The sequence below is a fragment of the Aulostomus chinensis genome, chromosome 8 (genome assembly GCF_037954235.1).
Source record: "Aulostomus chinensis isolate RoL2024-O1b breed Wild chromosome 8, RoL_Achi_v1.0, whole genome shotgun sequence".
In the NCBI taxonomy this organism is placed as follows: domain Eukaryota; kingdom Metazoa; phylum Chordata; class Actinopteri; order Syngnathiformes; family Aulostomidae; genus Aulostomus; species Aulostomus chinensis.
In genome coordinates, this window is record NC_141327.1 from 12,902,464 (window position 1) to 12,914,962 (window position 12,499).

At 40.2% G+C, this 12,499-nt stretch overlaps 2 protein-coding genes across 4 annotated transcripts in view; both read right to left on the minus strand.

The window, feature by feature from the left end:
* Positions 1–281: 281 nt before the first annotated feature.
* On the minus strand, positions 282–4,791 carry LOC147257215 (ependymin-like). The gene is made up of 6 exons (XM_086210136.1): positions 4,525–4,791; positions 3,936–3,970; positions 3,672–3,806; positions 2,659–2,842; positions 1,204–1,291; positions 282–762 (listed from the first exon to the last, which is right to left on the minus strand). The coding sequence occupies exons 1-6, from the start codon at positions 4,598–4,600 to the stop codon at positions 612–614; spliced, it is 669 nt and encodes a 222-aa protein (XP_086066262.1). The 5' UTR covers positions 4,601–4,791; the 3' UTR covers positions 282–611.
* Positions 4,792–7,634: 2,843 nt separating this feature from the next.
* pnpla6 (patatin-like phospholipase domain containing 6) overlaps positions 7,635–12,499 on the minus strand; it is a 28,622-nt gene continuing 23,757 nt past the window's right edge. For all 3 annotated transcript variants that reach the window (XM_086211043.1, XM_086211044.1, XM_086211045.1), the window contains 6 exons: positions 12,228–12,376; positions 11,924–12,076; positions 11,300–11,416; positions 10,747–10,834; positions 10,321–10,466; positions 7,635–9,810 (listed from right to left, as the gene is read on the minus strand). In XM_086211043.1, coding sequence (XP_086067169.1) covers positions 9,742–9,810; positions 10,321–10,466; positions 10,747–10,834; positions 11,300–11,416; positions 11,924–12,076; positions 12,228–12,376 — 722 coding nt within the window. In that variant the 3' untranslated portion in view covers positions 7,635–9,741. The remainder of the gene's footprint in view (positions 9,811–10,320; positions 10,467–10,746; positions 10,835–11,299; positions 11,417–11,923; positions 12,077–12,227; positions 12,377–12,499) is intronic.

Consider the following 12,499-nt stretch of genomic DNA (forward strand, 5'->3'; position numbering starts at 1 on the left):
TTCGGTACTCTGAAGAGTCGAATATTACTGAACCACAGACAACAGATGAACACAGAATATCCAGGAACACACGGTGGACACAACTGCAAACTGATCTATGGAACAACTTCTCCACATTTTGGCTCTGTGACCAGGCGTCAAGTCAGATACAAAGTTTCTCCCGGTCTTTTTTTGTTTTTCTGTAGCTTTCATGTCTTCTATCCTTGAAACTCCAAATCAGTACCAAATATTCACATTGCAGTTTATTGTAATGTATCGTAAATTCCGTTGTGAGAGCAAATGTTAAGAACACTTTACTCAACACAATTATTACGGAGCGAGGTCCATAGTCCGGTGTTTCATAGAAATGAAAAAAAGAAGAAGAAAATCAATATTAAATGCAATTTTTATTATGTGTATTAGGTGTTTTTCCAGTCTTATTGTGACAGAGTCCTCTGACCTTCACTGGAACTTGTCATGTTATCAGGTGGCTATAATTGTGGTTTAAAACAGCCGAAAAAAACATTCAAATCTGAATGAAAATCTCTTCTATGATGACTGAGATCAAAAATGAGCTCTGCTGCCTGACGGGAGCGGAACTGGGGATTGTGTAGGGAGGACACTCCAGAGGTTCACTCCTCTCTCTTGGTCTTCTTGGCCAGAGACTCCAGAGCAGTGAACATGGTGTCTGGTTTATCCGACACCTCCAGAGCAGCCGTAGCACAGAACACCGGAGGGATAAAGTCCGATGGGTTTGTGCTGCCCAATACCCAGTTGAAGGTGCTGGAAAATTAAAAAAGAAAAGAAAAGTACATCTTTAGAATTTAACATGGGATTGTCAACTACATTGACTTTGAAACATGAACCGTTTATGTTTTTATTCATCATTACAAACTGTTCAGACAAGGTTTATTTCTTTAAAAAAAAATCAGGCCGTGATCCTTTTGCTTCGATACCATTTGAGGCAAGCGGACACACTGCAAAGCAGCAGTTTGGAATAAATCTGTCAACCAACATTTATGAGCTAATATCATGAGAGGTAACACTTTTTGTAGTATTGTTTTTAGGTTTATAGATCATGAAACTGCTGCTTGTGGACGGTCCTGGTCGAGAGCGGAACACACACACACATGCTGATCTGTAAAGGATGGAACTCTCACCCTGAATCTTCCGAGCTTATGTTGATTATTTAGCTGTTTTAGTTTTTGCCAGCTCAGTTCTTACCTGACGGTGGTCCATCCAGATGCTGGAGTAAAGGCAGTGATGGTCACTGGGATGCAGCCAATTTCTGTGAAGACGCTCGAATACTGGCCTGAAGACATGAACACAGATGAAGGGTAAACAAGGTGCTCTCACCGCAAAATACAGTCAGCCTCCCGCCAAGCGTTTGTTATGAATTGAAGTCGTGATCAATTGCTCCTAAAAGTAGGACTTTTCTTTTAACATGCGATAATCAACACTTAAGGCAACACCAGAGAAATTTAAACCTGTAGCAGGATTTTAGTTTAGCTCTCGAAAGTCCCTGCTTCTCTCTTTCAGAGGCCAACACTAACTTAGCACAACAGATAGCGTTTGCCTGATTATACTTCATCAAATTAATGTTCCATTCATCCATTTTCTACCACTTATCTTGTTAAGGGTTGGGGGGTTGGGGGGGCTGGAGCCTATCCCAGCAGCCTTCAGGTGAGAAGCGAGGTTCACCCTGGACAGGTCACCAGTCCATCACAGGGCCAACACATAGAGACAGACAACCATTCACACTCACAGTCACACCTACGGTCAATTTAGAGTATCAATCAGCCTCTTCCTCTCTTGATGTCTTTGGACTGTGGGAGGAAGCTGGAGTACCAGAGAGAACCCACACAGGAACAGGGAGAACATGCAGACTCCACACAGAAAGATCCCGTGATGGAGCAGGGACTGGAACCCGGAACCTTCTTGCTGTGAGGCAACAGTGCTGACCAGTGCACCACCGTGCTGCCTGCAAACTAATTTGGTCTTTTAAAATATGTATTTCCTTAAAGTCCAGAATCTGCATGTTACAGTTACATGGAGTTATATATAGTGAGAAAACAGTTGTATAGCTGGATCCCAGCCAAGTGGGCAGCAGCTGGACACTGGGACCACCCAACCCAAGAATTATTCAAAAAAAAGAAGAGAAAAGAAAAAAGAAACATCACCTTAAACTGTTTTTTCACCCACCGAGGGCAGCAAAAGCAAGTTTTCATCACCTTCTATATCTGATTTTGACAGCCTGACTGATAAGACTAATAGGTTGTGCTGCAAGAGACATCACGGAAGCTGAACTCACAAAAAAACTGTCATGAAAAACTCTTATGCACACATTTGCAATTCAGTCCTGCAGACCTCTGTTCCTGGCAGGAGCGATGGGTTACAAACAGCCTCCAGACGTTGCTTCCAGTCAGTAAGATAAAACTGAGGGTTAAAGCATCAGTCCAGTCATTTCTAACCATAACTAGTGGCAATCTGTATGCACACAATGAAGGCTGAACATCAAACTTTGGCCCTTCACTAAATTAACATGGTACAAGGCATCAAGGACTGTCAAAATAAATCCAGAGTTCATTCACCAGAATCTTTACAAGCAAGTGCAGCTATTGCTAAAGTCCCCTGGTAAAAGCAGACCAGTGGAATTTAGGGAACAATGATCCTTCTCACCGTTCCCTGGCAGAGCTCCGTACCAGGTGTTGACCAGTACACCCATTCCCCAGGAAGAGGAAGAGCCCAGAACCACCTGACCCATCAGTTTAGCATCAAGAGGCACTCGCATGGGAATGAAAGTGGTGTCCAGAGCCTTCTTCGTACAAGACATATTGGTCCAGTCAACCTCATAGTAAACTTTCTGAAAATAAAAAAGAATAATTAGTCTTGTCCAGTTACTGCTCAGAATTTCATGTGTCACATTTACTGCCTTTAAATATTATTTGATTTTTTTTTTTTTAAGAGAACTTGTTTGGTTTTTTTTGCTACATATACTATGCTGTCATTCAAGGCTGTATTGAATTTGTGTTTTGTTGTACGGAGTAAATGAAACAATGTACACGGTCCCTTTTTTTTTGTTCCTCGCCCCAGTCTGAATCATTCGACAGACAGTCCACATCCTGCACCCTTCTGGTGAGCTATGTGGAGTAAACGGAAAAGGTTTCTGACTCTGGAGGTCTTCACATTGGTGATGTCATCGGAGGCCCCTTCTTGGTAGGTGCGGTTTTCATTCATGCCACTTTGTCATCTGCACTTTGATCCCATCGGCAGACAGTCACATGTCAACCACCTTGCAACATTTGGTGCTTTTGATTGCAGTTTCATACTGAAATCATCTCAGCGGTATTTCAAACGTGCCCTGAAATCACTTGTGACTTTATCAAGATTAAATTGTTTGTCCGTGTTCTTCTTCTATAACTTCCTGTTGGAGGATTTTCAAACAGATCTTCACGTTTACCTGAAAAGTTCAGGATCACATTCTATTTAAATGGTTTATATGTTTGTATTATATATTTTATGTGTAAAAAAAAATAAAAAATAAAAAAAATTAATAAGCGGTCAGAATATCCAGGGAGCTCTTCATCAACATGAAAATCTCACTGCCAAGGAGGAAAATGATGTGCAAAAAAGAAAAGAAAAAAACAAATCCAGAAAAGTGTTTCGAGATCACCTGAACTCCAGTTTTGTACCTTATTGAAAAGCATCAGCTGGTCCATGATAAAGTTCTGGCTGCCAATAACCCCAGTGGCTCTAACTCGTACCCTCTGACCGATGGCGTCATAGCTGATTAACCCAGTGGACATCACGAGTCCGTTGGCAGTCATCTGAAAGATGGGGGGGGGGGGGGGGCAGAGGAAGAGACATTTCTGGTCTAACGATGGGGGTCTAGAAGGGTATTTTTAGGGCACCAAAACACTGGAAAAGTGGAGCAGTTTTCGTGACGAAAGACTCACCACTGACACGCCTCCAGTCATCAGAGGTGGAGACACTGAGGAGGAGAACACACGTGTGGAAAAACACTGCACCCGTTTCAAAGACACAGCATGCAGGGTAAACAAACTAAGACTTAGTTATTTCCTGATCAGCGAGTCTCTCATTCTGGACAATACAGGGAGGGATGAGAAAACATTTCCTTTATTAAAAAAAAAAAAGTACATTTTATATTATTTGTATGAGAGAGAGAAAAATTAACTCCTTCAACTTAAATTCCAGACTGACGTGAAAAGTAATTTTCTCAACAGTTAAAAGCACTGTGTATTTTCCAGCTTTTTTTTTTTTCCAGATTTGCTTAACAGAAAGCACAAAAATATAATTTGAAAACAAAACATTTCCAATTCTCGTCACTGAATAAAAGGAAAAATATCCTGATTAGAAGAGAAAATGATAAATCTGCTGCTGTGAATGCTGTTGTATAGGCTTTTTATTTTTTCTCCCAAAACTTTCTCCCACATTTCAATGTCTAAATGAAGTCCACCTTCACAAAAAAAAAAAAAAGGTAATGTAAAAGTATCATTATAACATTCCTGCATTGTCAGCATTTACCGCAGGGTTTAGGTTGCTGGGCTGCAGCCGTCGCCACCAACAGGCCGAGGATGGAAAGCACGCTGATGAAAGTCATGCTGGGAAACTTTAGGAGCCAGAAGATGAGACGAGAGCTCTCTGGAAGTGTCTCGAGTAACAAAACACACCTTTTTTATAGGCCTGCGACAAGTGGCAGCGTCACACCTCCTGGCTCAACCCCCCGACATCGAGACCCCTCAACTTGTTTTTGATGCCTAATTATCCAGTGCCTGATAAGATGACATTATATGATTATGTTCACCACGAGTGTTTTACGTTCAGTCACGATACTCAACTGATGTTATGGAGATAATTCAAGTCCAATAAATTTGGTCTCGACTTGTGTGTTTTACGCTTTATTTTGAAAATATCTAGAAAAAAAACCCAACAGAAAATAAACCAAGCAAAGAAATAAGATGTACATACATACAGAATGAATATATATATATGTATATGTATATTCATTTATTATTCATATATATATATATATATATATATATATATATATATATATATATATATATATACACACACACACACACACAAATCTAAGCGAATGGCCATAAAGGTCTAAAGAGACCTCAGGGGCATCGAAGTCTTAGTTTAACCCTAACTAACCCTCTTAGTCATTAAAAGTCATTCCAGTGCAGACCTTCAGGCTCAGTATCATTCAAACCTTGGTATCCGTTTCCTTCAACTATCATCTATATTTTCAACCTTCCAGTCCACACACATCAGCTACAGTGGGGGTGTTTGAGCAGGTGAAAATAATCCCATGTTTTATAAACCTCCACCTGCTCATTTCTCATGTCACTGCGTTTATCTGGCTGACGCGTTGCCAAGCAGAGCTTCTCTGTGATGTAAAGATCAGTTAAAGATATCAGTTCTCACGAATGGCATTAATCATGCGGACGCTCTAAAAGGCAGTAAAATGGGAGTCGCAGTCTTGTGACAAAAAAACAAAACAATTATATTAACAAGTAATTACATCTGATAACTTTTGAGGACAATAATGAGTGTGTCGCTAAGAAAATCGATTGTGTTTTTCATATTTCATCCCTTCACAATAATTCAAACTTTCACAGAACATCTATGACAAATCATGAAGCAATAACACAAGTCCCTGGGGGGAGGGGGGGGGGGGATTACCTTGAAACTTCACAACTCTTCCATTTCATGTTAAAGTCAAAACTATGTATTTATGGCCAGGTTCATTGTGTGTAATGTGAGGTTTCTCTACTGGGTCACACTGAGACGAGTCCCGCAGTTCAGCAGCATCACAAAAGGAATCAGTACTTCTCAAACAGATTCAATAAAAAAAAAAAAAAAAATTTTAACATACAAATCCTAAAGGATTTATTCCAATGCCACTACACAGCATTACTTTTACGTGTATGTACTTGATTACCTGACCCGATTACTTTCTGTCCCCTGCTTCGATACTGATCGAGTTATTACCAAGGAGGATTATATTTATTGTGAAGGTCTGAAACCTGGAAACAAGATAAATCGGAATATCAGAGAAACTACATGGTATTACATCAAAAATCCTGTTACTAATCCATTCAGGGTGTGATACACCAACACAGGCAGAGACTATGTCATTACACCCCTGTTGGCCAGCGATGCCTGCGTTTGTAGGAGTGATTTAAATGTGGTCATAAGTAGAAATATGAACACCAAGAAAAAAGGACGTAGAAAGACCACAGGAAAGGTAACAGGCGGTGTTCAACGGACCCCAACTAAAATGCTCCACCGTGAAAGGAGGTCAGGTCATACCTCCGTCTGCAGTACCCTTTTCTATCAATGCCTCCTCAAAAATCGATTTGAAACTAAGCCAGAGATTAAAGTTAACATGAGCTCCCAAGCTAACATAAGATCAGCAGAAAACTCAGCCTAACGACGCATTCATGTCGTTTCCTTTGCTGGTTTTGCTGTTGATTTCTCAGCTGCAGGCCCCGTCATCGACGCCACAATAGGTGGATACAAACAAGTGTCCTCCATGATTGCTGCCTTGTGCGTTGACCTCTAGGCTCTGATGGTTTGGTGGAAGTTGCCAAGTTTGTGTCTTGAAGGTGGGTTTTGTGTCCTCCAACTCTGTACAAAGCTCAGCTTGATTAATAACATTCATTATTTCATTCTCCTGACACACTGATGGAATCAAATCGTTCGTAATAAACGATGTATCGTTCGTAATAAACTACGTATCGTTCGTAATAAACAATGTATCGTTCGTAATAAACTACGTATTGTTCGTAATAAACTACGTATCGTTCGTAATAAACTACGTATTGTTCGTAATAAACTACGTATCGTTCGTAATAAACTACGTATCGTCATCCCAAATTCATGTTGTTACATTCATAAAAAAAAGTTTTCAGGTTTTACTTTCAGTGTGGTTAATGATCACATACCCACAGCACGACAAACGTCTGCCTTATCAGCAAACACATGCACCATATTTGCTCTCTGAAGGTCTTCTAAAAATGACCTCCACATGGCATAGGAACTTAAACGTAATGTCAAAATGAAGGGAAGTCAACATGTGGCGTTTCTGTCCTGGTACTGAGTACCGTCACGTCAGCATAGAAAGCAACAATCAGCTGCACAAAAGCCTGAAACCAAATCCAGATCCAAAACAACTCTGCCATAAATACTGCCTTTGCAAAGATACCGTTCCATTTTTTTTTAACTTTCAAAGCTTTTCATCGCTCTTACTGTTGAGGTAGTGCGAAGTTGAGACGGACTGCATGACACAAAAGTGTGTCTAATATTTTAGCCATGCCATTTACAGCATAATACTGCCTTATTATCAGATTTAATGCTCTTCAGTACAACACCCAATGTACCCTCAATAATCAATATAAAACAGATTTATTACCTTTCTGTAAAAGTTACACTACAAACTGAAACATAAGCTTCGTAAATGTTGAAGTCTGAACCTAATAAAATGGCCAAAAATGGCTTTAGGATGGCCTGAGCTCTGCTTGGAGCATTTTAAAAAAACAAGTTCAACCTTAAAAATGCATTAAAGATAGAATTTAAAAAAAAAACCAAAACATTTGGATGACATGATGCATATATTTATTTCCCAATATGCATATCAAATAATCATTTCTCCTTTTATATTCACTTTCCCATAGAATCTTAAGGTGGATGACAATGAAAAACAATCATCGTATGAGCAGGGAATACATCAAATATGTCAGTGCAAACCAGCTAAAGAAAGTTATTAGACAACCCCTCCCCAACCCCCAAATTAAAAATAATAATAATAACTTTTAAAAAAGCTAGTGGTTAAGGTGTATAAATTAAAAACAACAACAACAACAAAAAAAAGGGCGAATCTGGCAAAATTTCCAGAAAACAGTACATTTTAAAAGAGACCCTTCTTCGTTAAGGTGTAGGTTCCCTTGTTTTGCAGCAAAGCATCACGTTGCAAACATCCTCCTCATATACATATATAATTATCATCACTGTGAATATTAGAATCCTGTCACAACGGCAACAAGAGGTCCATGTTATTTAAGTGTTTCATGACTGTAGGACTACTCAGGGTTTTTGTGTGGCACCATTATTTGTTGATAATAATTTACGGGTGTGCTCTACAGATTTTCTTCCCAAATTACTTATGCGCTATCTCTGAAATTAGCTTCAGTTTATGGTATTTTGAATTTAATTTGCAGGGGACATGAGACGACTGCGTTTCTTATCCGCTACTCTCGGAATTTTATGAGTGGAATTTTTGAACCGTTTCAGAAAAACGTTTGAAAGCTGTTGAAAAAAAAAAAACGCAGTGTTTTAGAGATAGTACTTTAAGAATAGCTATTAGTATTTAAGCATTCCGAAAAAACAAAAACTGTATACCTGTACATTGTAAGAGTAACTGTAATATATACATAATCATCTCTTACTGGAAGATGTTTCTTAATGTTTACATTTTTTGTCAAACGCATCTGTTTCTGTAAACGCAGAAACCCTGAGTACCGCATGTGTGTGGTTTGCTGTATCTTATCGGTCACATGATCCCCCTCTCCTTCTCCTTCCAGTCATAGAGTGGATCGACCATTGAGAAAAAGGCATCGTCTGTACCTGGCGCCAAATTGAAACAAAACACAGATTTTTATACACACAAACCGGGATCAGCTCTCATTCCAAATGCCCGTAACACATTCTCTCCTTCCTCTGTTCAGTTTCAGCTACCTGCAGTCAATCAAGCTCACTCTTCTCTATTGTGCGTTAGTTTTAAATAAATTAAATTAAAATAACACTTCAACTACTGGTCCACATCCTTTCTTGAGCCAACATTTTAAAGCACCATTTCTGAGTTCCGTTAACAAATCTTTGTGTTAATCTCGCTCATTCGGCTTCACAACATTGCAGCCTCTTTTATCTGACAGCTGATTCAGAGATGTCTACAGCGCCCCCTACCTGACATTGGTATCCCCTTGTGTACATATTGTACACCGGTCTGATATCTTAGGGTTATTTACATAGCTCCGGTTCTCTGAGTAGTAGGAGTGAGGTAACTCACTGAGGGGGCGTGTCATAGTGAGATACTGAGCAAGTACTTGAAAGAGAACTTCTTTCAGTGTCCTGCTAGCATTGCAACACATCACAATCTTTACCCAGTCATCCCAACACATTCTCTCTATCTCTTTCTGTCACACACACACACACACACACACACACACACACACACACACACACACACACACACACACACACACACACACAGTGAAATAAATGTGTCACATTGTCACAAAGTGAGTGCAGTGAACCTGTGCTAACACCAGTGACGTAGAGGCAGCGTCTTTCTGGCTGTTTGAATCAGAGATCAGAGAGACTTGAAAGTGTCCCTCTTCTGTTTTGTTGGTTACTGTGAGTGTTTCCATTGGGTTTGGGGAGGATTTGAGTTGTCAGACAGGGATTGTGGCTGAAGGTCGCTTTTTTAAAATTCACACAGGTTCATTTTTGAAAATAGATTCAGAATGAGAACAGATTAAGCCAGTGTGAAAGCGAAGAGAAAGCGGTGACTTGATGTTTGTTCAGAAAAGCTTTAGCAGAGGACAAACCGTGATTCAACAAAAAAAAACCCAGCAGGTTTCAGTGCCAAAAACGTCCAAGGTCCCCGCCTTCACAATATATGGGACCGTCACCTGGCCCCTGCCCCAGTTTACACTCCTCTAAGGCCTGGTGTCAGCAGTCGGACACCTCTGAGGTGTCGCTGGTCAGTTTCCGGCGTTGCCTCACAGATTTCTCCTCATCCTGTGGAACAAAAGAATTGTTTTTAGTTGTGGAATATTGCTGATGACAAACAGCTGCCAAGACACAACCAGCACTCTGCTCCAATATCATCTTACACACGAGACTTTTGCTAGAAGTAATTTATCCCATCCTTCAAGGTAAACATTATTATTACTAGAGCTTCCATTTGAGTTACTATGGGTTGTGTGACATCATACAACCTAATAATCTCTGACTCTGATCTATTTGCGTAATATGTGCATGTTACTGGTAGCTAGCACAAGTAAATATCATGGAGCTGAAATTGTGCCTCCTGATGTTTCCATGAAATGTTTTCTTGGCAAAGTGGCCTCATCGGTTAGGAGCTTTAAATTGAAACTTAAGAGTTGCTTCATGGGAGAACTTTGGAGTATCAATACAGAAACCTATTATTAATGCTCATGTGGTTGAATTAATCTAATAGGGACATTTTCTGTGACAGTTCCAGGTCATTCATGTAAAAGTGTGCTCTTTGTGTTTGTGTACACTCACTGTCTGGAAGACTCCATTCTGGCCCCACTCTCCAGGAGAGTGATCGTCAGGGTCCTCTGCCTCTTCCTCCTCTTCCTCCCCCTCCTCCTCTCTCACTGTGTCCATGCCATCTTCCTCATACTCCGTCAGACAATCTGATTCGTCCGCTGAGGAACAGAACGCATTTGGAGGAGATTTGATGAGGAGAATTTACAATGTGACTGACCCAGGGGGTTGGACAGCATCTATATACCAGGGACAGGTGCGACTGTATTTCAATAAAACACAGCAGGTGAAAGCTTTGATGCCTTATTTATGGCACTGATTAAATGCGACATGATCTTGAAGGGGAACTCTACATCTGGTAACAAGGTTAGATGTAATTTACTATGGTCTCAACAAGGAAGAAAAACATTTTAACCTCTACCAATGGAAGTGATATTTTACCTTCACCGGATACGTAGCTCTGGACCGGCTCTATCCTGGATACGATCTCAGCGAGGTCGGTGAAGTCTGCTCCTGGACACGTGCAGGACTAAGAGACACAAAAATGATTCATTTTAATGAAGTAAAACACAAACCTCGGCTGCTACTTCTTCAACAGGTACAATAAGATAAACTGATGGTGTTCAGGATGCTTTCAGCCTTTAGTTTTGATCTCATTTGCTTTACGGGAGTGTTGATTTTATTCAATACTCATTTTGGAGCTGGGTTATGGTGAGTAGTGCCCTAATATTTGGTATAATTTCTCTATTCATATAAATGGAAATGGAAAGAAAATATTAAAGATAAGAAAGTGACAGTTTAATCTCTTCTTCTCTGTGCAGGTATATTCTTAATATCATTGTTATAAGAATTTTACAGACTAGAAAGCAGTTAAAATGGAAACCATGGATCATATCAGTGAACTATAAAAATAAGATGAACTTTTTAAAGATTTCTTAATATAAACGGATGGTGTAATTTGTGTGCGTGTGCGTGCTGTTTGTACTCCTCTCACATCAGTTCTCTTGCTGTCGTTGTAGTCGGCCGATCGGTGGTCCTTCAGCATGTTATCAATGATGTCACCTCGGGCCCAGCCGGTGAATACCAGCTTGCCATGCTGGAAGCCGACATCCTGAAATACAACATTTAAATAGAAGCACAAAATGCTTGTAAATAATGTCTAGCAATGCTAAATCAGATGTATTTGGTACTTTATTTACTCACATAATATCAGAATTAAATTTGATTCACTGGAGAGAATGATTGTTGGCACCTAAATGTGCCGAAATCATTACATTCATCACTTTGAAACTATTTTTTCTGTTTATCGTCTAATCTGATAAACAGCAATTCAGCAATGGGACGGCTGCACAGAGCACCCGTGCTCCCTTTCATACGATTTTTCTTCTCTCTGCTCCCCTTCTTTCAGGATTTGGGAACTTGTGTTAATATTACATTGTTCAATTTGTTAATTGTCAGTGAATGAAATAAACGATCAAAAAGCAAACAAGACAAAAAAAACCCACCACCCTGATGACTGTTTGTCATTATGCTTTCCCTGCTTTATCTCCAACTACATTAAGAAGGAAAAAATGTTGAGAATGTTTACAAAAGAGGCCATACTCAAGAAGTAACTCACATATATCTCGTCAAACTTGCCGAAGTCCATGGTCTTGAAACGGTCGATGGGTGGTCTGATGTACTCACAATAAGCACTCTTTTTCACCACCTCTAACTGTCGCACACAAGACACATAGGCCAAGCGAGACTGGATCTCTGCCATGTCTGGGACCTGGGGGGTGAAGTGGTGTGAGAACCACAAAATAAGGACAAAAACTACAACAATTCGAGAAGTAAGCAGAAACATCTCTGATTCACACTGACTGGAAGCCATGCTTTTATATCATAGTGTATGAGTACTGTGCTGCCAATCTGTACTCCACCTTTACTTTCTCTGCCCAGGGATTGATTCGTTTCCACAGCAACCACCAACCAGACAGGCAGTCGCCATAGTTACAGAGGTCCGTCTCATCTTGGCTGCCCACGTCAATGGCAATGACTGTTTTGGCACCCATGTTCCTGGCAATATCAGCTGGGAAGCGCAACGTATAGCCAAGCATTCACAAACAGACACACCAATACGGCACGATAAAATACAGCAGCAGAGGTGATGAGACAGTAAGTGTTTCAGGTTCATTAAACTCCTAAGAGTCAA